This window comes from Plutella xylostella, chromosome 24 (assembly GCF_932276165.1).
Source record: "Plutella xylostella chromosome 24, ilPluXylo3.1, whole genome shotgun sequence".
NCBI classification, from domain to species: Eukaryota; Metazoa; Arthropoda; class Insecta; order Lepidoptera; family Plutellidae; genus Plutella; species Plutella xylostella.
Genome location: NC_064004.1, coordinates 1,755,852 through 1,782,268, shown reverse-complemented (window position 1 = coordinate 1,782,268; position 26,417 = coordinate 1,755,852). Strand labels below are relative to the sequence as shown.

General features: G+C 37.5%; 1 protein-coding gene and 1 long non-coding RNA gene across 3 annotated transcripts; one reads left to right on the top strand and one right to left on the bottom strand.

The window, feature by feature from the left end:
* Window positions 1–473: 473 nt before the first annotated feature.
* On the top strand, window positions 474–21,772 carry LOC105380680 (eukaryotic peptide chain release factor subunit 1). Of its 2 annotated transcripts, none has more exons than XM_048629810.1 (10): window positions 474–937; window positions 1,914–2,089; window positions 2,357–2,595; window positions 3,171–3,281; window positions 9,391–9,510; window positions 10,668–10,823; window positions 11,221–11,321; window positions 12,069–12,162; window positions 13,202–13,349; window positions 14,178–14,280. In XM_048629810.1, the coding sequence occupies exons 1-10, from the start codon at window positions 855–857 to the stop codon at window positions 14,255–14,257; spliced, it is 1,308 nt and encodes a 435-aa protein (XP_048485767.1). In that variant the 5' UTR covers window positions 474–854; the 3' UTR covers window positions 14,258–14,280. The 2 variants fall into 2 exon arrangements, with proteins under 2 accessions (XP_048485767.1, XP_048485766.1); XM_048629809.1 differs by lacking the exon at window positions 14,178–14,280 and adding an exon at window positions 19,594–21,772 and having other exon boundaries at window positions 475–937.
* Window positions 21,773–22,242: 470 nt separating this feature from the next.
* Window positions 22,243–23,079, bottom strand: LOC125490486. The gene is made up of 2 exons (XR_007267692.1): window positions 22,318–23,079; window positions 22,243–22,282 (listed from the first exon to the last, which is right to left on the bottom strand). It is a non-coding gene; the product is annotated as an uncharacterized LOC125490486 (long non-coding RNA).
* Between the last annotated feature and the right edge of the window lie 3,338 nt (window positions 23,080–26,417).

Genomic DNA, 26,417 nt, shown 5'->3' with positions numbered 1-26,417 from the left:
CGTGACCAGCCAGTTCTATGCTTTACTTGGAACCACAATTCAGAAACACAAATCGATGGTCCCATCGAGAATTTGAACCCGGGTCCTCTGGGTCATGAGTCATGAAGCAGAGCTTCTACCACTAGACCACAGAGCGCTGAGGCATTGAATTTTAATAACTACAAACTAGTAAACAGCGCCATCTACTAGCTGTATTTAATAACTATTAGAACAGCGGCCTCTGTTGTCAAGTAGAAAAACTACGTGACAAACTATTAAACAGCGCCATCTATTAGCTTTATTTGATTACTATTAGATCAACGCCCTCTGTTGTCAAGAAGCAAAACTACGTGGTAATGGCCGCGTTCATGTAGCAAAATTTATCAAAGTGGGACTTTATTAGTGTGCTTCATAGAATAATATTTTTCTTTTATGGCAATACTAATCAAATTCGTTCACTCAATCCGCCATTTTATTCATTCAATACTTCAATTGTTCATTCAATAATTTCTTTCTTTCCCACGACGAGGCGTTTGTTCGATCGTTTGGTCACGTCATCTTTTTATCCGTGTAATGTCTGAAATCTGCTTTCCACATGCTTAGGGGTAACCGAATAAAGAAAAAATCCAAGAATCCCCGCACCAGAAGAAAAGTACGCGCCCCTGGGGTCGTAAATGTGAACTAGAAAGTGTGTGAATTTTGTCTTGAGGTGTCGGTCCGTCCGGTTCTATCTGGATTTCAGCAGTTTGAACCACGAGTGCGGGTCCCTTTCCCCTGAATTCCTTTATTTACACTCTTTAGTCGTGTGTTAGACGTATTTATTTACCTAGTGTTAACAGTTTTGTGGTGCAACTTTTCTTTGTAAACCAATCAAAATGTCTGAAGAATCGTCGGCCGATCGCAATGTTGAGATTTGGAAGATCAAGAAGCTCATCAAGAGCTTGGAAATGGCCAGGGGGTGAGTGTTTCATCGTTTTGTCATTGTTTGGTGTTGTATTTCTAATAATAAATTGCGACAACTTGTGAAAACTGGCCACATGATGCATGCTATATTGCCAACTGGGCTGCGTCACTATTCAGTGACATGCGCTATGCGCCAGACTCCCTGCCTTCTGCATGCGCTCTCTAACCTCGCGAGACACACGAAATATAAAACTACAGAAATATACGCGGAATGCACAGTCACGCCTGAGCTCCGAATCACCCATTGTGATTTCTGCACGTATAGGTTATAAAATAGCAAGGTTCTAAGGAAAAATGAAATAGCTGCTCTGTATTATCCATTGCATGCATATTCTGAGACGTCGATTCTAATGACTTCTTGGTCTTGAAACTAGGTGTATTTGAGTTGTTTGCCTAGAAGGCTTTGCAAACGTAGCAATGCAGTAGTTTAGAAGGCTCAAATATGAGCATAATTATTTTTAGGCCTACAAAAGTGATCCTAATGTTCACTACTCACAGTTTTCTGCTTGTATAAGTTCTTAGGTCAACTGTTTTAGTGTTTCCAAGCTCATCAGGATATTAACACTTCAACTACTAACAAGTTAAAATACTAATATGGAATAGCCTGTAAGGTGTTAATTATAGTAAAATTAGTGTAACCTTGGCATTTCATCTCAATTTGCATTGTTTGTTATCATCAATCACTGATTGTGTGCATAATGTAACAAGCTGCCAGCTCTACTTACATAACATGAAACAATTCATCAAGGCATCACTTCCTCATAGAGACCGCTAATGTTTTGTAACTCCATGTATGCATGTAAACAAAGAATTGTTTATAAAACAAACAGAAATTGTAAACAGAAATATGGTAAATTTCCCTGTTGGTGACATTATGGAAGAAATCAATACAATATACTGCAGCAAACCAACATAAGCTGTATTTATCCACTTTTCTATGATAATTCTAATTAAACCTTTCCCAATTTCAGTAATGGAACATCCATGATTTCCCTCATCATCCCACCGAAGGATCAGATCTCGCGGGTGTCCAAGATGTTGGCTGATGAATTTGGTACCGCCTCCAACATCAAGTCACGAGTCAACCGTCTATCTGTGCTTGGAGCTATCACATCTGTACAGCATCGACTCAAACTTTACACTAAAGGTAATATTTGAAGCTTATTTCTTTTATTCTTCATAGCTTGTTTGTGGCAAACACTAGAGCTGGACTAGGGTTAACCATCCATCCATCCATCAATACAACCCATTACATTACAACCCCTTTCTTTTATTATTAGTAGTAAAATGGAATGCACTTAATTCATAAGTAACATTATATTATGTAAAATTCAGTCAAAATGCAATGATAAATTGCAGTAATTATCATTATATCCTACGGCAAACTAATTTATCCAACCATATCTTTCAACAGTGCCTCCAAACGGGCTCGTCATCTACTGCGGTACCATCGTCACCGAGGAGGGTAAAGAAAAGAAAGTGAACATAGACTTTGAGCCGTTCAAGCCGATCAACACCTCTCTCTATCTCTGCGACAATAAGTTCCACACGGAGGCTCTCACGGCTCTGCTCGCTGATGACAACAAGTTCGGGTTCATAGTCATGGACGGTAACGGAGCCCTGTTCGGTACCCTGCAGGGAAATACTCGTGAGGTTTGTGGTTTTTATACTGTATTATTTCGATATTGCAAAGTCTACTCTCATTTTTATGTACCAATCTTAGTCTAGTTCTGAAAACAGTAAAAATTAAAATGATGTGGTTGAAGGTGATAAAAATAACTCAGTTTCTAGTCTATATGCACTTTCAAATGCTATGCACAGAAGTTTCTTTAAATGTCATACCTCCCACACATTTCAACTTGAACTATGAGCTACACGCCTACTCCCATTTCACACTCACAAAGATTCCCACGCGATTTCCACTTATTCATACCCTTAAATGCGTATACATGCATTTCTTCCAGACATTTCTTCAGTAAAAACTTTCTTAGAGGACAATTTGCATAGCTATTCAGTATTATCAACATTATGCTTCCTAAAATTTACAAGCGTAGTGGCTCCACCTCTTCTGACCTATGTTTTATCCCTTCCACTCTACTCAGCATTAACTTTTTGCAACTACAAAGCGTATATTCTTGCAAGAACATATTTATTTGCCACTCAATCTAACAACAAAGCTAACTTATTGTTATTTTCCCCACCAATAACCACCTCTTCCACCCTCACAGGTCCTCCACAAGTTCACGGTAGACTTGCCGAAGAAGCACGGCCGCGGAGGTCAGTCGGCGCTGCGTTTCGCGCGTCTCCGTATGGAGAAGCGACACAACTACGTGCGAAAGGTATAGAATAGAATATTTTTATTTGCATGAATGTTTGAATTTTTTTTTTTTTTTTTTTTTTTTATGTATCCTGTATCGTGTCCCACTGCTGGGCAAAGGCCTCCTTATAAAATGACCACCGTTCCCGATCCCGTGCTTCTTTCGGCCATTGAGGCAAAAACCTGTCGAGGTCGTCCCGCCATCTCCGTCTGGGTCTTCCGCGACGCCGACGTCCATCACTGGGCACCCACTCGGTGACAATTCTGGCCCACCGGTCGGGTGCATGCGACAGACGTGGCCTGCCCAGGCCCACTTCAGCTTCGCAGTCTGTGCGCCCACATCAGTGATACGAGTCGAGGAGCGTAGCGTGGTATTCCGGATTCGGTCAATCCTTCGTACACCAAGAATAGTACGCTCCATCGCTCTTTGGCAAACCTTGAGTTTGGACTTCTGATGTTCGGTCAGAGACCAAGTCTGTGCGCCGTAGGTTAGGACAGGCAGAATACACATGTCGATGAGTTGGCGTTTGAGAGTTAGAGGGAGAGTACCCTTCATTAGATCTTTCATGGACCAGAAGCTCTTCCAGGCGTTGGTAATGCGTCTTTCGACTTCCTTGTCCTGCCTGTTTTCGAAGGATGCTATCTGGCCCAAGTAGATATACTCATCGACATATCCTATTTCCTGCCCGTCTACCTCGACCCTACTTTTGACGCTATTTATTTATTTTTATTTATTTGTTTATTTTAAGATCAACAAACAGTAGTACAGTGTATGTTACAAATCATGGCATTAAAACATTATGGTATTAAATCAATGTACTACCAACACAGTTAACCACGGATTACAAAAATAGTATTTTATGATTTAAACAGATATTATTTAGCTTATTTAAAAAAAATAAAAATATTAAACTAACTTAAAATTATAAATGGGACACGTAAAACAATAGACAAAAACAATTATCTAACAATGATAAAACATATTATTAAGTACATATTTGTAAAAATCTATATAAAAATATAAAAATATATACCTGTATACAAAGCAATTATAATATATGATAGTTAGATATTATTAAGTACTAGGTATTGTAAACAATATTGTATATTGTATGTATATAAACGGTATAATAATAGTTATATTACGGTAAATTTTCAAGAATATGAATGATATGTCTCCTGTAACTACTTGGTTTACTTGATAGGATGTCGATACCACCAAACAATTTATTGTACGAATTACATAGGCGATTAAATGGCTCACGTTTGCCAGCGTTAGTACGGGCTGTGGTCGTAGCGAAAAGCTGATAGGGATGTGCAGCCCGCGCGGGCGTCGCACGGCCGGGCACGCGGTAGCAGAGCTTATTGTTCAGAGCAATACAGTCATATTTAGAGTGACAAAGGTCATACAGAAACATGGCGTCTAGTAGTGTGCGTCGATGCTCAAGGGATAAGATTGAGTAATTACTAAGTAGCATTAAGTATGAAATTTTAGAGCGAAAACATCGATAGTGTATTGATCGAAGGAACTTTTTCTGCACCATTTCGATGTATGTGTTGTATTTATCGTAAAAAGGATTCCATACAGCGACTGCATATTCGAGCTGTGATCTTATGAGAGACTTGTACAAGTGGAGAAATGTGTGTGGTTTTTTGAAATGTTTACTGGATCTCATGACGAAACCGAACATCTTGAAGGCTTTATTTATTATTGTTTCTATGTGAATGTCTAGGTGAAGTTTACTGTCTAGTATGACTCCAAGGTCTCTGATTGAATCAACCCTTGCGATGGGAGTGTCACCGAAGAGGTATGAGAATTTGATTTTATTAATTTTTTTGGTGAAACTGATTACTTTACACTTATTTATACTTAGTTCTAGTTTGTTGTCGTGGCAGTAATCAGAGAATCTGTTCAAGTCCTGCTGGAATGCAACTAGATCAGTATCATGTTCGACAATATGGTAGATTTTTAAGTCATCTGCATATAACAAGTATTTACAGAACTTAAAGCATTTATGTACATCGTTTATGAACAAAACAAAAAGCAGAGGTCCCAAAATAGAGCCTTGCGGTACTCCTGAGCTGATCCTTACTGGCTTTGATTCATACCCGTTAATTACTACTCTTTGAGAACGATTGGTAATGTATGACTTAAACCATCTCCAGAGATTACCTCGTATGCCATTAAAGGCTATTTTATCTAGTAAAATTTTATGGTCCACTCTGTCGAAGGCTTTACGAAAGTCTGTGTAGATGCTGTCGATCTGTTTATTTTTATCTATACCTTCGAATAGATAGGAGGTATAAACTAGGAGATTTGTCACAGTGGAGCGTTTTTGAACAAAGCCATGTTGTTCAGGCAATATATTATTATGCAAAACTGGGTATATTATGTTATGTACAAGCCTTTCAAAAAGCTTCGACAGAGCAGACAATATTGAAATAGGCCTATACTTGTCTACTTGATCTTTTGGTCCATCTTTGTGAACTGGTGTTATATTTGCCACCTTCCAGATACTTGGAAAAATACCCTCAATCAGACATTTATTATATAAAATATGTAAGGGTATGGAAATAGTGTCTGCGGTCTGTTTCAAAAATATTGGGTGTATTCCATCAGAACCAGAGCCTTTAGTTAAATCCAGCTGCTTTAGTTGAGTGACTATATCATGACAGGGAATGTGTATTTGATTTAATGTGTCCTTGACATCATACCTGTCAATATCAACTATACTATTTATAGTATAATCGTCTGACAAGCTAGAAGGCTCGAAAACAGAGAGGAAGAACTCGGAGAATAGTTCGCATATCTTTTCAGGCTCATTAGATAGGGTGTCTTTATATTGTACTGTGCTAGGAATATCAGATTTTCCTTTAAGGTTAGAGATGTAGGTCCAAAAGTGCTTTACGTTATCCCGAATGCTGTCCTCAACACAATTCATGTACTTCTTATAGCATACCTCAGACTCATGCTTAAATCTTTTACGATACAAGGAAAATATCTCATAGTCCGACTGGTTTTGAAATTTTTTCCACTTGATCCAGCTTTTTGTTTTGTTTTTGTGGATGTGAATAAGTGATCGAGTAAACCAAATGGGGTACGTGCAATTTTTAGCTGGTTTCAATGGTACATGTTTTTTTATTATATTGTAAATATGTTCATAAAAAATATTCACTGCTGTTTCAGCGGGTTGTTGTTGTAATAGATTTGCCCAATCAATACCAGAAATATCTTTGTTAACGACAGTATAATCCGCTTTATTAAAGCAATACTTATAGCTTGGTTGACGAGGAATTGAACTCAGATTTTTTATTTTAAATAACATGTAGAATGGAGGGTGAAATTTATCCGGAATTTATTTGGTCATGACTTGAGTCTTAGACCTATTCATCTTCAGCCCCACCTCAAGGCTGGCCGTGCTAAGGTCTTGTAGCATTTGTGTCAAAACTGATGCGGACGGAGCAAACAAGACTATATCGTCGGCGAAGCGTAGATTTGTTAGCATTCTGCCACCAACGTCTATTCCCTTGCGCTCCCACGAGGCCGCTAGCTTTCTGAAGATTTCTTCCAGTGTGGCAGTAAACAGCTTCGGAGACAGAGGGTCGCCCTGCTTCACACCCTTCTCTATATTGAATATTGGACCTGGATTCTGTAGTTTGATATCTGCTGTGCTATTATTATATATCTTTTTCAGTATCTGTATGTAAGTAGGGTCTATGTCTTGATTCTGCAATGCTGTGAATATGGATTTGTGTGTGATGCTATCAAAGGCCTTGCTGTAGTCTACAAAACCAAGGTAAAGAGGTTTGTTAAACTCATTGTGTTTTTCTATAATCTGATTTAGGGTGTGAAGATGGTCGGTCGTAGAGAATCCAGGTCGGAATCCGGCTTGTTCCGGTGGTTGATGGGAGTCCAGTTTTGCAGAAATACGGTTTTCAATTACTTTAATAAATATTTTATAAATATGTGAAATTAAACTAATGGGACGATAATTTCCTATATCAGACTTATCGCCTTTTTTGTGAAGAAGAATAATATTTGCATGACACAGTTTGACAGGAAGTTGGCCTTTGTGAAGTATGGTGTTGCACAAGTTAGTTATATGAGGGATGAGAGTGTTTTTTCCTACTTTCAGTGCTTCGGTTGTGATCCCATCTTCTCCTGGGCTTTTATCGTATTTCATACTTTTAAGGGCTGTATAAACTTCCTGTCCTGTTATAGGTGGGATGGTGTCGGGACACGTATATTCTATGTCAGGAAGTTCGTTTTTATTGGCATCCGAATATAGGTTTTTGTAAAATGTGGTACATATGGTGGTTATATTATCTCTATGGCTGTGTTTAACACCATTTTCATCTTTGAGGCAATTTATCCAGGTTTTGGACCTGTTCGCTCCCATTTTGGCATTACGAAGAGAATGGTGTTTTTCTATTGCAATCTGAACTAATTTGGTGTTATATGATCTAATGTCTTTTCTTGAATTTGAATACAAATAAAAAAAAGTTTATGAGAAAACCAACAAAGACACATAATTGTTAAAACGTTGGTCCTCAAACTAGGATTCCCGGTGCTATGAGGACAAGAACGTCTAGTTATTACAGAAATTATATAAGTACAGCTACATCCTGGCCTTTGGGGGCGTACAAATATTATCGCATCACTATTTGGTGCATGCATACCGTTTTCTAAAACTACTTGATATAATAAATAATAAATAAATAAATAATTTTTATTCCAAAAAAGCTTATCTAATTACAAATTACATCTGTGCCTGAACTAGGCCAGAGACCTGTACATCAGGCATCAGCGCTCCTCCAATAGAATATAATAATAAAGCTGTGCAAATTCAAGTAGGTACTCAATATGATTAAAATTAATTTAAAATAAAATTAATTAACTTAAAAATAAAATTAATTATACTTAACTTAAAAATAAATAAATTAAATGAAAGAATCATACAAACTTTACATCAAATAAAGCTAGCTAGATCAATCTAAAATTAATGGTGGCTAGAAGTTTAATGGCTTGGGAATTTGTACCCAAGGGACAAAATATTTGTATTTAGTAATAGACAGTTTTAAAGTTTACATTTATGTATACTATGTTCTCATAATAAAAGTTAGGTAGCAATCATTAACAAATGTTCAGTATCCTCATAATTAAGTTTTTGTAGGTATTTTAACATAACATTTTTACACTCATATTGGTTCAACAGGTGAAGTTTATTTAATTTATTCAATTTATTGTATAAGTATGGTCCAACAAAGCAGAAAAAGTTACGTACGAAGGCATGTTTATACGTGATTGTCTTACAAACTTTGTAATTCCTTCTTAAATGTTTGTTAGTGTCAAGACAGTCCAGTACAAGTTTATGCTGCTTCAGTACAGTGTGATATATAAACAGCTGACGAACTGTTAGAACTTCGCAATCTTGGTATAACCTTTCAGTGGGATAAAGTATGCGGCGGAAAGTAGCTACTTTAAGAACAGCTCTTTGGGCCCGTTCTAGAATAACAAGGGTAGTCTTTGGAGCTCCGCCCCACGAGGTAATACAATAGATAAGTACTGATTGACAGAGAGCTATGTATATTTGCTTTAGTAAGTAGGGATCTAGGATATGTCTTAGTTTTTTGAAGATAAAAAATGAGCTTTCTCACTCTTGCGGACGTCAGTTGAATATGGTCTTTGAAATTCAAGTTCTGATCAATCATGATGCCTAGATATTTTATTTTATTAGACCTGGAGATGTCATCGCAAGAACATGAATCAAGATGCCCGCAAGTGTGGTAAGTAATTTTAAACTGTGAGGATGGTTGACTAGAATTACGTATTGAAAAAGAGATATATGTCGTTTTACTTTTATTAAGAGTAAGCAGATGTCGTCGCAGCCATAGTGTTACCTGGTTAAAACCACTTTGGGCATGTTTGAAAGTTTCCTCCCACGAATTTGTAGAGAAAAGGAGAATTATTGTGACCTGTAGCTCTCGACAACTCGGTCATAAACTACAGGCACTGTACCTTCAGTCAGACATCAGGGATCCATGGAGCAGTGGATCTAGCCGCTACAGCATACCATAAGAAATAAAATTAAATATAAAATTTTAAAGCTAGTCATATTTTTGTTACAAAGGTGGCGGAGGTGGCGACCCAACTGTTCATCAGTGCGGACAGGCCGAACGTGGCCGGGCTGATCTTGGCCGGTTCGGCCGACTTCAAGACTGAACTGTCGCAGTCTGACATGTTTGATCCGGTGAGTTTTTCAAGCTGATTGTCTGGTGCTTTATGAGTAGCTGTACACTTTGTAAACATTGAAACATAAATGAACACAACAAACCGACATGTTAAAGTAGGTGGTTCCACAAGGTACAACTAGCTGAACGTATAACCGTGGATAAAGACCGGAGATATTACGAAAATAGTAAAGGAATCATAGTATCTAGGCGATTTGCTGGTCTGGCAATACTTCTTCCTGGTGCCTTTTGTGTTACGGTCGCCATTGTTATTTTGTTATTCATAGAAGCTGTGATTTTTTAAACTATGAGATAGCTACTAACCGTAGATACATAAAAATGGCTTAATTAAAACTATCTTTTAATAGTTTCCCGAATAGGAAACCCATTATTATTCAAATCACATCCACGATATGGCATTCGGAAACTTTTAGAATGATGTAAGCGAATGTGTAGATGCTCTGTCGATCAGTACACACACCAATGTGTGTGTGACTTTTGCAACAGAGCGAGATAGCAGCATGGAACCAGCTAGCCCCAACTCATGTTGAAGGCTTTCCTAGATACCATGCAACAAGGTTACTTTACATTATGGCTGATTAACTTATATAAAATTAAATTTATAAATTGCCTGATAAAATGGTCATTATGATGGTGTAGAGATATCTAGTATCTACTACTACAGTTAAATTCACATACATGGACCACTACAAGACATCATCATCATCATAATCACATCATTAGCTTGTAATCATCCATTGCTAGTCATAGGCCACTAACATTGTCCTTCTGACTATACTATTCTAACTAAGGCCATCAGTCCAGTATACATATTGTGTGCTGTACAATACACATTTCTAACCATTCATACATACATATACTCACGACTGTAATCCCCGAAGGGGTAGTCACCCGCTTTTCCCTGTATATTTGTACTATCGTGATAGATCGCGGGCCGTATCGCCGTTTTGAATGAGTTCAATGCACTTAGGGTACACATCTAGAATCTAGATGTGCGGTTTACCTCACGAGATTTTCCTTCACCGTGTCCTTTTTCTTCCTTTAAGAGCGATTTGTAAATTGCACTAATGCATCTGGCGTGAGAAGCGGGCGCTTACCCTCTGAGCTACCACCACTCTTTTTCAATTTCTAACCATTATCCTATTGTCTTTTCCAGCGTCTCCAAGCGAAGATCATCAAGCTCGTGGACGTATCGTACGGGGGAGAGAACGGCTTCAACCAGGCCATCGAGCTGGCTGCCGAGTCGCTGCAGAATGTCAAGTTCATACAGGAGAAGAAGCTCATCGGGAGATACTTCGATGAGATTTCTCAGGTATGCTGTCTCTGTGATATGTTAGGTGAAATAGAATATTACAGTATAGCGTCTAATCTGAAAAGCTAGCACGGGCGCAATTAAGACGTGGCAAAAGTTCTCCGTCGCGCTTTTTTATTTGTTTATTTAGTTTACCAACATGCCATTGGTTAAATAATAGCAGTTCTTTTGGTTCTTTATCATTGGATTTGCAGGCATACCCTCCCATTGTCAGAACTGCGTGTCTTAACTGCGCCCCGTGCTAACCCTTCTTACGTTTAGTAATTTCAAATAAATGTCTCTAATTTTGTTAAAAGAGGATTGAAACAGTAAAAGCTTTCACCATGCATAAAACAGACAGATTACAGTGACTATAGCTTATTATTTCCACTGTGTATAATCTGTGGTTTCCTTCCAGGACACGGGCAAGTACTGCTTCGGCGTGGACGACACGCTGCGCGCGCTGGAGCTGGGCTCCGTGGAGACGCTCATCTGCTGGGAGAACCTCGACATACAGAGGTGAGTGACATTGACATACTTACTTTACTAGCCTCATAAAATATCCGTCAAAACTTAGTGAGTAAATACCACCTCTGTATGTCGAGGTTCTTGATACAGCACAAATAAATGTGTGCTGTATCAAGAACCTCGACATACAGAGGTGAGTGACATTGTGGTACAAGCACGGTACAGTCAGCTGCATAAGTAGCTATAAAAAATTTGTAGGTACCTTGTTAAATTACCAACAAAATAAAAATTCAATGTTTGAATGAATGAATAGGCGGTTTGCGAGTTTGACAAGGTACAAAAGTGTATAGCTACTTATGCAGCTGAGTCAGCGCCGGTTTTAGTACTACCAGCGCTGAGCTGACTGTACAGTTCGGTAAAAAAGTAGAGAGTAGAAGTAGGTAGTCCTAAAGTTAGCACTAAGCAGCTATAAAAGTGGTATAGCTGCTAACTTAAGGACTATCTACTTGTTTGGACCGATCTGTAATTAAGGATTATCTACATACTTGTTTGGACCGATCTGTAATTAAGGATTATCTACATACTTGTTTGGACCGATCTGTAATCGCGATCGTGAGACTCAATTTTAACCGGCGGCACTCGGGTAGGGCAGACGAAAAATCTGCTGAAATCGCCACAATATATTTTAAATGAACGTGTAAAGATTTACTAAGGCTATGTTTGGATGCAACTTTACATGATCTTTTTAATCAAAACCTTTATAGTTTATTAATTTATGTGTATATTGTGTAATTCCAGATACGTGCTGAAATCTCACGCGACCAGCATAGAGACGATCCTGCACCTCACGCCCGAGCAAGAGAAGGACAAGTCACACTTCACAGACAAAGACGTGAGTTTTATCGTAATGTTATTTGTTTAGAATAGAATATTACTTAGCGGTTTGTTATTTTAGCGGAACCGTCCGTAGTCGAGCTGGCTTCAGTGATCACTGAGGCTAAGCAACACATGGCACGGTCAGCCTTTGGATGGGTGACTGATTTCAAGTGGTTCTTTTCTGGACGCTTCCGTGCTTCGGACGGCACGCTAAGCCGTGGGTCCCGCCGGTTGCTGCTTCAGCAGCAGTCGTTAAGCCTAGTCTGAGGCCTTCAGGCAGCTTGAAAACATCTGACAGTTACATATTAGGGCGCCTTCAAATTAGCCGCTAATTGTCGCGCTGTCTAAATTCCATATAAATTATTAACGCGCGACTGCAGCGCTGCTGCGGCGCTGCGACCGCGCATCTTTTAAATTACAAAATCTATATGGATTTTGACAGCAGCGCGGCCGCAGCGCTGCAGCCGCGCTGCTTCCGCGCGACAATGAGCGACTAATTTGAAGGCGCCCTTACGGGAACAAAGTTAGTTGTTAAACTTTAGTGCTGGGTTCAGATTTAAACGGGAAGTTTTCTTATTTAAGACACATCATGTATTGCTTACGAAAAACCAGTATGAAAATGGCGTCCGGATTCATTCTATCTATTCGTAATTTGGAAGTTTTTGAGTGCACATAACTCGGTTTTATAGGATATCCCGCATAAACGCTCTTCGATATTACACACTTGTTATCTTTATCTGACAAATCAATAATTTGACTCATCTATCTTGACGGCCGACTGGTGTAGTGGGTTCAATTCTCGGCTGGGGCAGATATTTGTACTGATGTATCTGTGCAGATATATCAGCTGTCGATTACCCATAACACAGGCTCTGCCTAGCTTGGGGTCGGATGGCCGTGTGTGAGGTGTCCCCACATATTTATTTATACTAACCTACCTCACGATTAAGTAACGTATCGTTCTATTGGCGGGACAATCGACTGTGGATGAACCGTTGAGAATCTGCCAATTTAGTATCTGAGATTAAAAACAGACTATCTATCTTTCTCCTCAGACGGGCGTAGAACTGGAGCTGGTGGAATGCCAGCCGCTACTCGAGTGGCTCGCGAACAACTACAAGTCGTTCGGAGCCACGCTCGAGATCATCACCGACAAGAGCCAGGAGGGCAGCCAGTTCGTGCGCGGCTTTGGAGGGATCGGCGGTGAGTGTGACCTCTTATTTTATATATCTTTACAGTCCATCTATATGTATTTGTAGTCCTAAGGAACCCCAGAGGTGCAGGGTCTCCAATAACATCTGCTACTTCCTTTGTTTCCGTCTTAGGCTGTGACAAAGTAACTCACTCGTAGATCTCTAAAGTCTTGTTATCTTAGACGACCGAAAGGTGAAGTGGTTAGTGGCCCTGACTGCTATGCTAAAGATCCGGGTTCGATCCCCGGCTGGGGTAGATATTTTTTTAAAGGCAGATATTTGTACTCGGATCTTGGGTGTTAATATGTATCTATGTATTTGTGTAGATAAATCAGCTGTCCGATACCCATATTACAGGGTCTGTCTAGCTTGGGGCCGGATAGCCGTGTGTGAGATGTGCCCACATATTATTTGATTTGTGGGTTGAGGCGTCGTGGCTTTCGCCTCCCTCCTTCCCTTTTTCATACACTAGCTATTCTGTCTGGTGGTGGGCATCCATATTACGTACCTGGTGGGTAAAGTACCGGGTTCGAATCCCTGTTACTTTTCATATATTATTGTATTTTGTCCCCTGTAGATGTAAGATTGCTTATTACCATTAACCGTTACTAATCATTATATTTTCTTCTCTCCCTGCTGCTTGGATGTCGGCGTTGGATTTACTAATAAAAATATACACTAAAAATTCAATTTTCATAAACAACATACAATAAACCACAATTGTCTATAAACCATAATTGAGTGCAATAAACAACAAATTTCGACAACAAAAAACAAAATTATACAAAAATACATTAAAAATATACAATATAAAACAAATGTAAACAACAAAAAACAGGCATTCTCAGATACAAAGTGGACTTTCAATCTCTGCAACTGGACGAGCCGCTCGACGACGTTGACCTCGACGATTATTAAACAAAAAAACAACATAAAAACAATTAAAAAAAAACAGCAAAAATAAAAGCCGAAAAATTTTCCTCATCAGACTTACTAACACCACACATATATTACGTATATTGATTAACTATAGTACATATTTATCGTTATAATTAAAAAAACGCTTGCAGAAGAAATTTACGTATAGGGTTGACTAGAATTGTAGACTGTTTTTTTTCTCTATACAGTTGTTTAGATTTGCCACTAGCGGGTGTGATCAGGCCCTGTAGCACGGGACGCTATTTAAGACGTGACAAGAGTTCTCCGTCTCGCTCGCTCTTGAGGCTGCGTGATGTGAGTGAGCGCGATGCAAAACTCTTGTCACGTCTTAAATGCGCCCCGTACTAGCCCTTCTGATGTGCTATTGTTATTCAAACTTTAAAAAGTTATCTCTTTGTTACTATCCAAGAAATAAAACCTTGTATAAAGGGTATTTAAATAAACAGCGTTTACCATGTGTTTAAGTTTTGATGGTAAGGCCTTCAGTGTTTTATAGAATTACAATGAAGGAAAATGTAAGGAAACCGGCACGTCTAAATTTGTACCCACAGTGGACTAGCGTGGTAGAAAATGGTCCAAGCTTAGGAAGGTTGTTTAGACCTTAAGGGGATGTACCAAAGGTCCATTCGAGAGAGGAAGCAGGTACTGAAAAGAATAGATAAGTGGCAATCTGAACACCTGTATGAGGGGTTAAATTGTGTCTGTAATTTAACCAAAAACCAATACATTTTGTGTGTATTCATTTCTAATGATTGTCGTTTAAAGTATTTTTTTATAATCACTTTTTCTCTAGTGTTAGTTACTCTTGTCACGCCATTCTTGTGATTTTTTCACGGTTGATGTTCCGTACCGTTTCAAAGCAATAATAGAATGTCTAGGTATATGACATGAATAATGGGAAAAAAAAATAAAATCTTCAGTTGTGTTTCAAAAGTGGTATAGGAAGCGGAAAGGGGTGGCTCAGGTGGTGAACATATTTTGGAAATTCGCAAACCCTTTTTCATGTGATGAATTATGGGGAAAATATAAATTCTTACAGGTGTTCCAAAGTATAGGAAGCCGAAAGCTAGGTGGTAATTCTGAACAACTTTTGGAGATTCGTAAAATCCTTTTTGTAACACTCTGTATAAAACTTATATCATTAAAAGAGAGAAGTTTGTCACACGACAAAAATAAAGCACAAAAATATGAGACATAAATACAGGTTACAAGTGCCCCAATTAAAAACACATTAACGCCAAAATCTAGATATTACAGGTTTGTCTCTGACCAAATTAGATTAAGAGATCTGCAAAGAATATACAAAGACAATCCACTTCTTATGGTTTCGGTGATCAACACAAGAGCTTGACCAGGTTTTTAAAGGATTGTACTGTCAGAATACATAATATAGAGTCAGTCGCTAACTGCCCAGGGTGCGCCAGGAACATAATATGAACTACATACTTATCCTGTCCTTATATAAAAATGCAGATTCAAAGATAAATATCATATTTTAATTTTAAATAAAACTGGTCACATAATGTTAGCCATAAGTGGTCCTAGTCCTAGTACAGTCTCCGATACAAATATCTGACCACCGCCATGCCAATGTAATTCAGTTTTGCTGACACCTACTACTTACAAATGTCGTCACTCTTTCTCTATAATATACCCACTACTCTAATCTTTATGGTTTATAGGAAGGATAGAAAAAAAAAGTCGGTACGGAACATATTAACCAAAATGTTATAATACAGCGGCTGTTACGAAGTAGGTATTATATAAAAACAGAATCATAAAGCAACTACTTATATATATGAAATAAACATAGAGAAGCCCTTGATTTTGCCTTAACCTAGTGAATAATATATTTAAAATAATAATATAATATACCGATTATACACAACCGATTCAGAACATATGGCTCGTCGATACTAAATATTATATATAAAAAGTATATATTTCGGAAAAGCATATGTCGTGGGAATGTGGAAAGCTATTGATTGGCAGTGTAGTTTTTAAAATACAAAAATGTACCTTGTGAAGGGATACACACGGTTTGTTTTTCAGTAATAAGATTAATGTTTTATTGCTAATGATTTAGATAGTGCTGATTTAGCGGCCATCTTGAATTTCACACAGATACTGTCGGTGTCTACTAATGGGAGATTTTCTTTGACAGTTTAAAAGTTCTAAAATCGTCCAATAGATGGCATCCGTCGTTTTTTATGAACTGCATTCTTCAGAGGGAACGGAAGATGTCATAAATGGTATAAAGCTGTCTTGAACTAGTTCACACTTAATATTATGCATAATATAACAGCTAGTTATCGCATATGGTTGAATTCACATCCATTGAGTTTTTGTATTAGCAGAAAGGACTGGATTCCATGCCGACTAAAAAAATGCAGTGCTGTTGAGTATGAAGTTTTACTAGCGCCATCTAAAATCAGTTTTTGTCTATGGTTGAAAATCTCCCATTTAATCGATAGGGAATAACTTACCTGAAAATTATACTTCATCGGAAAAGGTAACGTAAAGAAGGTGCCTGAATATAGCCAAAGCTTACTATTGGTTAACGAGACATCAATTAGTGTTGACTAACGCTACATTATATCCCTGAAGTGGTAGGCAAGGGTACATTGCTTGCACGCAGTCTCCGCTTGCTTACCAGGGACAGTCCTTATGCCTCGCAAATCGAATGATTTTGAAAGTAATTGATTGTGTGAATTGAATTTGTATCGAGTGCTATGAAATCTTTCTGTGGCGACATCTATCGTCGCTACGCGCAAGCTTGCAAGTTGAGATAGAGATACTGAATACTACCGATAGATGGCGTTAGCAATATGCAAGTCCTACATCTCGGTATTAAGCCGCGTACACACCGGCCCAACGAACGCCAACGAACGTTTTTCGTTGACCTTCGTTGCTGCAATCTGCCCTGTACTATGTATGATAAATATCCATCGTTGGGATAACCGTTGGCGTTCGTTGGCCGTTCGTTGGCCCGGTGTGTACGCAGCTTTAAATGAACTTCGATCCTCTATAATATAAAGGATCGTAATGTATATGACCTAATAATATAAACTGGCAAGTTTTTGAGTAATTTTGGTACTGTTTCACGTAAAAAATAAAATCCTGATTCTTATGCAATTAATATGGACTAACCTAACATCCTGGATTAAAATATATGCTACTTTTGATCCAGGAATTCCCACCTGAACACTTTTATAAAGCAATCGCCGTCACAGATTGAACAACCGTGTGTATCCTCAAGTAGTGTCGTTTATTTTAAAACGAGACCATTATGTTGATTTTAAAACTAAATTGTTATATTTTGTTAGACCTTAGAAGGTATCTAGAGAAACTAAACAGGGCAAACGAAACAAGATGTGTTTAATATTTAAGTTAGAAGTGATCTCTAGTCTTAGACTGTGATATGGATTCTCGTGATTTGAGGTTATTATTGCAGTATCGATCTATTAAAAATCTCAATGAGAAGCTAGGCCTCGAGTGCGAGTTTTTTCACCTATCGAGAAGTTAAATCGAAAATGCAAATTCGTATGGCGCGGGAGAGCGCACCTAGCGGTAAGTAGCTGTACTTCTCACTGTTCACTTCTCGATAGGTGAAAAAAAAACGCACTCGAAGCACTGTTAAAATCTGCCAGTTGAGTTTTCGTGCGTGGTCAAATGGTTAAATACTATAAACTATATTTCAAAACTTTTCAAAACTAATATTTTAAATGCGAAAGTAAGTGTCTGTCTGTTACTGCTATTTTCAATAATCTATATCGATAGCTGACTGTTAATATCATACGACATTGACACATACAATTTGCATTCTGTCAAAATCGTATGAAAGTAACAGTCAGCTATCGATAGATAGAGTTATTGAAAGTGGCAGTTACTCTTTCGAGCCAAAACTACTGAACTGACTTGAATGAAATATACATAAGAAAACTTTTTAATACGCAGCGAAGCTCACGGGAACAGCTATTTCATATAAATCTGATAATTGAAAGAGGATATGACAGATGTAAAAATTAATATGATTTTTTTTTTGCTACAAAATAATAATGTTCTTGCTTATCATATTTTAAATCAAAACGTCTGGAATTGTAATCTCAAATTGTCAGGTCCATTCAACACAATTAGTTAAGTGAAGTTTTAATTACTTAAATAGTTTTATTGTAACAAACAAAAACGACAAAAAAAACATGTTTTTAACAATTATTTAATAAGAAACGTGTGGCTAAGTACTTAAATGCGTGGTTATTGTATGCTTTTCTGGTAAAAATATACGAAAAAATGCAATTGATTTTATTGAATTATTTTACACTTCCCTAAACTAATAAAATAACTAAAGTAGGTATTGTGGAACAAAATTAAATGTAAGTTGATCGTTTTTTGTGTGAGTTGAATCAATAAATATCACACATTCGGTTCATAATTAATATCTAGAATAAAAAAATAACATGATTATAGAATTCGATTTCTCAAGAAGTACATTACTACTATTAGGCTAAACTTGACTAAAATCTAAAAATCTTCATGTCATCTTAATATTTTTACATTTATGTATAAGAGATGAAAATATAATTTAATAATTATTGATCATAAATTCATAATATATAACATTAACACTGCATTTAATACATTACCAAGCTTTTCAATTTGGACGGAGGTACCTAATAGGATAAGTTTTCATATTTGCTATGTTTTTTATAGCAAAGGAGCGATTCTGAAGGCGCAAATGTTTATTAAGTGCTAACTGCTAACACTTTGAAAACTTAAATTTGTAAAATAAGACTTATAAAATCGAATTTTGAACAAATAATTTAACGTTTACTGACTCGTAATATTTAAAATGTTAGCTTTCATGCGATGGCTAAGCGTCATTTTAAACATAAACTTATGTTTTTTTTACAATTTTTGGTGCTATTCCTCCGGTGTATGTTGTTCCCTTCAGAATCGCTACCAATATTTTGCGTGAGCTTTATTCATCTAAATTTCTAAATATTTCATTGCTTGATGTGTGAATTTTATAATATTTTTTAAAAAGAAAGATTTTTTTTATTTTGTATTTAAATAAAAGTTGTTCAATTAAATTGAAAACTATATTCCATTTCACAGGGAAAGTCATCTGATACAAACAAAAACTAGCCTTATTCGAATGTAATAAGGGTTCTGTCAGATGTCTTTCCCCGTAAAACGGGGTATAGAAAAAATATTTCTAAAAATACTTACTTCAAAGTCAAAAGACTCATCTCACTGTTTTTTTTTTAATCACAATTCATCTAAAAACCACATATAAACTTATTTCTCCTCCACAGGTCTTCTCCGCTACAAAGTGGACTTCCAGTCCATGCAACTGGACGACGAGGAGATCGACAACCTGTACGACATCGACGACTACTAGATGGCGCCACTCGGCCGCAGCGACTCGTCGTGTAGGGAACTAGATGGCGCCACTGTGGTAACGTTTGTCGAGCGCTTTGTGCCATTGCTATGAGGTATATATTCGAAGTAATTATAGTTGTTTATCATCACGTGAGGGGTTATGTTTTAGTTCACTTTTATGCCGTTCTGGACTTACATAAATTGCCTACTATAGTCAATGATTTCAAAAGGAAGGATGCGCCCGTCAGAACAATGTCTTGAGCGGTTGGCCCTGTCCCTAGCTAGTAATATAATAAGTAAGTCAGTCATCTGATGTAAACACGTGATGAAAATAGTGGTTGTTTGAATTTCTGAATGAGTATATACTTTATGCAATGGTATGTAACATCCTAGGTTTGTGCACAGTGGCCCATCGACATTGTTGAACAGAAGTTCCCAAAATACTCGCACAAAAAACGAAATATCGTGATATATTTGAAAGCAATTTTGTACCGCTAGATGGCAGCACGAGACTGTTGGGTTTGACCAATCACACGCGTCGTATGCGGTGAATTTTGCTTGCTTTCTTTAAATAATATAAGATCCAGTTTCTCATTTGAAAAACTGTCATTCTCACGTAAAATCTTCGTAAGTGAGCCTAATGACGTCGTTTTATTTTATAAAAATGAAATAAATTAGCATAAATAAGATCTTTGTTTATAAAAACGACTCTTACCAGAACCTCGCGATATTTCGTTTTTTAAATTAAGTAGAGTAAATAATCTTTATATTTTTGGATTAGTTGAGTAATAAATCTAAAAATATATAAAATTATTGTATAAAAATATATATTTTGCTGAAATTGGTTAATTAAAAGCAATGGTTGGTAATTTCAACACGAAATGTGTATGAAAGTATAGGTTAATTCTTGTATTGTATATGTTGTCGACCCATATAAATAAATTGTATGTTTTGTGCTGTTTCGTCTAAATGCCTTCATATAATAGGCGATGATAACCTGACAAGACACCGGTGATAACATAACTAACGGTAAAAACCCCGAAAATTCAACAAGCCTTACATCAAAAACTCAAGACAGTATTAAACAGGTGTTTAGCGCTGTCAAACGCCTACAAAATCTGTAAAATTTCGTTTTAAACACTTGTTTAAAGTTTTTTGTGGTAGTGCAGTAAAAGTCGCGTAACTTTTGAACTGCTCAGCCGATTTTGATAAAATAAGACTAAAATCACTTGGGGTAACATTAGGTACACGTTTTTGACAACTTACGAACAGCACAAAATGTCTTTTTAAAACGATCATTTATTTATAATGTCGCAAGCATGTTTATTATTACGTTTTTCATATTTTAATGTTAATTTTGAAACCGCACAGGAGCGTCAAAAGGAAAGAACTGACATTATATTATATATTGTATTTTATATATTATGTATGTAGTCTATTTTGAGCGATTTGGAGGGTGTGTGTCCTTTTGTTATATATTTTACCGCGATTCTTGGTTTAAACATCCTGTATATCAAGATATATTCAGTTAATTCTATTATTATTAATTGTATTATTTAAAGAATGTACATACATACACATACATTATTATATAATATGCATTTTGTCCACTTTATGTCAAATTCCATAGACAAAATTGTTTTGCTATGAAGTGGTGAACACAGTTTCACACAAAAATTGAGAATATCATATCCAAAATTCATTTAAAAGCCAAACATTTTGTATGGAAAAATCATTCACAGGTCTCTATGGAAGTAATTTGTTCATCTATGCATTGTAATATGTTATTATTTGTTTGAAAAGTGGACTTTGTTAATTTTAGATGCATTCCTAATGATTTAAAATATGAATAATTATCAAAATTCTCATGTTTTTTGGCTCATACTGTCCTCAGTTTTCGTATACTATTTGGGGATTTCAAAAGATACTGTTTTAAAGTTCTCTTTCTAGCAAAACTAGTTAAAAGGACGTTCAGTATATTTTTAATCATTGATTTATCCTTGAATGGCATAACGGAAACTGGGCGACTGTAAAATATTGTTGTGTAATCAAGTTTCACTTTAAAGTGCCTTAGTAATGTTGCTATAAATATAATAAAGTTTGTTACAATTATGTGTCACGCAAAGATATTGTAATACGTACTAGATAGAGTGTCCGTGCAAAAGTAACGTCTCGACAAATAACCCACTTGTACAGTGCCACAAACTTATCTGTTCCGGTAAGAGTTCACGAAAATTTCTAATATTTCTTCATTCTCTAGGATGTTAAGTTCTCCCGTAATGGCAATTTACCCTTGCGGTTTAAATAAATCCATCTAATCTATATCAATATATAATTTATTAGTGAGTAACGAGATATGGACCAATTTAATTCGTTCTCACCGGAACAGATAAGTTTGTGGCACGATACCACTGAGATCTTATTTTGAATTAGTTCGGTTAGAAGATTTGTAACTTTATTCATTGGTACAATGGTTGTCATTAGGTTGAACTTAAAACGGTTTGACAGTAAACAAAAGTGCGGATATGATATTTTGTCTGCTTTGTTTTGTATGCGACACACTGACGCACCATCTTGTTCGAATATACAGGGTGTTGCAAAAAGGGTATACTAGGCCGAAACCTACATATGCAGCATGGTATACCTAAGCCCGAAACGGAAATCAGAATTTCAAAGTTCGCGAAAAAAAAAGTCATTCTCACGTGACGAACATAGTTTCGATTAAAAAATAATATTTTATGTAGGTTTCGGCTTAGTATACCCTTTTTGCAACACTCTGTAGTTAATATAAGCGTGAGACATAAAACCTCAGACGGGCGGCCGGTAGTGGCTGGATGAGGAAGGCCCAGGACAGAGTGTTGGCTCATTGGGAGAGGCCTAGGTCCAGTAGTGGGACGATTGGCGGCCGATGTTAGTCCAAACAACTTGATAGTTATTTGTGCTTTGTTCAACTAACCAACAGTTAGTCTTTGAAGGAATGAATAGGTGGTTTGTTAGTTTGACAAGGTACGAAACTTCTGAACTACCAAAGCTGTTTGAACGAGCTGTAAATGGATGTCCATAGTCTATGCCTACCCGTTTAGGAGAGGCGTAGGTTCATGTATGTGTACGGTGTGGTTACTATTAGTCACCTCTGACTTACCCTATCGGGATTTTCAGTAGTGACTCAATGGTAATCAAAGTTAACCTAAACCCGGTTACGGTATTTTGATTTTGAACTCTAGCACATTGTTATAAGATTCAGAATGCAATGGATTTTCTGGCCGGGTTGCGGGTAACCAACCAGCATTGTTAGCTTAATTTTTACATTTATTCGTTTGGTCCCTGCCCTATTGTGGGTTCTTAATGTGGAATATGACAATATTCAATAAATGCTGTATATAAAATTTAAGATGTGTATTATTAATTATTTAATTATAGTTAGGTAGGTCCCTTTATAGTTATAATCCGTTAATATCTGCCCTGGCTGGGATTCAAAGCCAGGACCTTTGGCATAGCAGTCAGGCTCACTAACTACTACACCCGTCGTCCCCACATTAGCAATAGAGAAACAGGTTGAGTATGTGTGGAACAGAGGGTTACTCTATACTGACGAAAAACGAACGAACATTACGTTTAATACAACGAGATAGAGCTGTTACTAGCGCAGCGCTCCGAAATTGAAGATGGTGATGAGATGAAGATAATCGCTGTCAGATTCATACAAGTAAACTTACCTCAGATTTTTGACAGTTTAGCGAATTTATAGTGTACGGTGGTAGTACGGCAGTTGTACATACAAAACTGGAGAAGGTCCGTGGTCAATTAGAGATCAGTGCTGTCGGGATCTGGACCCAAGTGGAGGAGGCGGATCAAGATAGGGAAGCGAGGAGATTAATGAAAACTTAGGCTTGAGTGGAGGTCTAGAAACTAGTCACTAGAAAACTCCTCCCCCATAAATGTTCCAGTGGCCGCTACACGGGTTTGTTATCTCGTTTAATGCGGGTTCTACCAATCAAATCGCGATATGGTGACGTTTATCTACGTCGATGATGGACCCGTGTAGCGGCAGGTAGACCGGTAATACCATAAAGGTTCCAACTAGACCGGTGCCCAAACAGAAATATAGACATCATAGCCGCTAGCGGTCAATCGATAGTCTAAAAAGCAAAAATAAAATTCCTTTAGGTCATTAGCCTACTGATGTAAAACACGTGCAAAGCATATTAAAAAAAAAGTAGGTAGGTACCTAGTCGAAAACAAAATCGATTCGAGGCCGCGCAAAACTTTTCCATAACAACAAGCTGAACAAAATAAGTTTTTATGTGCTCAAAGGTCAAAACACTCGAAAAAAAAAACAAAAAAGCGATGACGCAACGGATTTTTGGATTTCGAAAGTGCCGCGCTATTTTTAGAACAGTCGAGTTTTTTTTAGTTCCGATGCTTCCATTGAGGAAATTAAAACTATTGTTTGTTATTATTGTAGGTAGGTATCTCAGGCATTTCTAAAAATACGCGTAGGTTGTATGGGAACCTAATGCGAGATAAGCGCCAATTTTATCTAAACACCTAAAAAAGGATGTTACACATTTTATGTGTCTATAGCTAAGCTATCCTATCTTGGAAACTATTGGCCTGTTCCGAATGTGCCATTTATCATAATCAAGCTAAGTGTGTTGAATCTGTTGTGTCCATATATTTATCTGGAATAATAAGCACCAACTTAGGAGCGTCCCGAACAGTCCTCTTTCAAGGAAGCGCTCCTTGAAAGCAACACTGTCCTCGGCCTTCCTGGAGTCTAGGAGTCTAGGGGCATCAGCAGTCGAGCGGGCCGGAGGGCGTCCAACGATATGGGTGCCTGTTTGTGGTCTCCACTCAAGAATAACCTATGACTCTATGACCCACCGGTCATGGGTTAGGTAAGTACTCTTTAATACTAAGGAATCTTAGCTAAATGCATCCAGTCTTATCTTAAAAATAGGTAGGTACGTAACGTATCTAACTACTCCTCCAGATATGAAAATGTAGATAAGTAAAATAGACCCAAAAACATGCTAAATCATTCCTAGAGCTCGTGTATTTCCGTGCTTTTTCGGTGGCGTTCGGCTTACACGTGCCTTCGACGAAAGTACGTATTTTGACAAATCAATTTTTACCCTTCGGCCAAAGTAATTTCGACTTACCGTGTCCATGATAAGGGCTTGAAGCAACGTTTCGACTAACTTTGTTGGCGGCGTCCTCGATTTTGATTTGTTAAATGTTGCGTCATCCTTTTTTATACCGATTTTGTTTTTTTTTATTTCGAGTACAAGCACCGACGGCGGCTAGACAGTTTGAAAATTATCTGATATTTCTAAACGCTTTTTACATGCTAAGTAGATGAAAGTTGCTTTTTATGGAAATCGTAGAGATATAAATAGAATATTTGCTATTTTTAGTATTTCCTAGTGCAGTGAATAATTAATTAATAATTAATTCATTAGGCTTTCTAGCTACCGATAGGTAAAATGAGCACCAAATCTACCAACCTAAACTAACAAGCCGGATGCGCAACATTGTGGCATGCACGCAGCGCTGTGATTGGGTGAATTGTCGTACATTGAATTAATTAAGTATTCTCAAGTGAGAAACTGGGCATATTTCATAGTTAACTGAGAGCCAGCGCTGTGGATTAGTTGAGTATGACTTAACTATAAGTAGTTCATGCGTTATTAGAGTTGATATAAATTATATTATAATTAAATTCGTTACTTATGTAGGTACTTAAGCTATAATTAATAAGGATAACATAACAGGATTAAGCTAAACTAAGATGTACTTAAGTATTGATAAAGGCTGATTGTGACAAAAAATGTCCTCGTGGGTAGGTACCTAGGTACCTGCTGAAGAGTTGGCAGAGCCAGAGCGTAGCGACGCGACGACATTTCTCACAAACAGCCTATAAAACTATAGACAACATACCAAAAGCAGGCCATACACATACGCGTACAAAAAACCCATTCCGGATTATTGATTCAAAAATTTTTTGCACCATCCTACACGCAGACGCGAAGATATATTTTTTTTCACCACCCCGCTAGCCCCCTCCCCCGAAATTTCCGAACTGTCTGGCAAGACGCCGCGCGCCATAAAAAATAATAATAAAACGTCAAATCGTAAAAAAAAGGATCGTAAAATTGGAGGGAGAATTGCTGGTGGATGTTATCGGTTGTAGACATTTTGAGTAGGAGGTAGGTTACTATGCTGAAGCATAATTTGTTATTTTCAGGTAAGCTATGTAACTATAGGACATATATCTATGACCTATGGACAAGAAAGAAAGTCCAACCTAAAGGTGCAGCGGTTATCGATAAAATAGTTAGTGTACGTAAGAGCGGTGGTAGCTCAGTCGGTTAAGCGCCCGCTTCTCACGCCAGAGATCGAAGGTTCGAATCCCGGCGCTGACATGTACCGATGAGTTCTTTGGAATATAAGTACAATGTACAATGTATACCATTCGTTCTTACGGTGAAGGAAAACATCTTGAGGAAACCTGCATACCTAGATTTAGTCCATATAGATATGTGAACTCACCAAAACGCAGTGGACCTGCAGTTTTGACATCCTGGAAAAACAAAAGAGTTTCTTACCTACCTGTTGCTATGGATGCATGTCACAAATCTGCAATACGATGCAATCTTCATGCAATTATTATGTCAACAAAAGAGATACCACAAATAGGCAAGCGCAGCGTGGGACGCCCTCAGGGGGGTTTCTCTATATCACGAAAAATCTATCT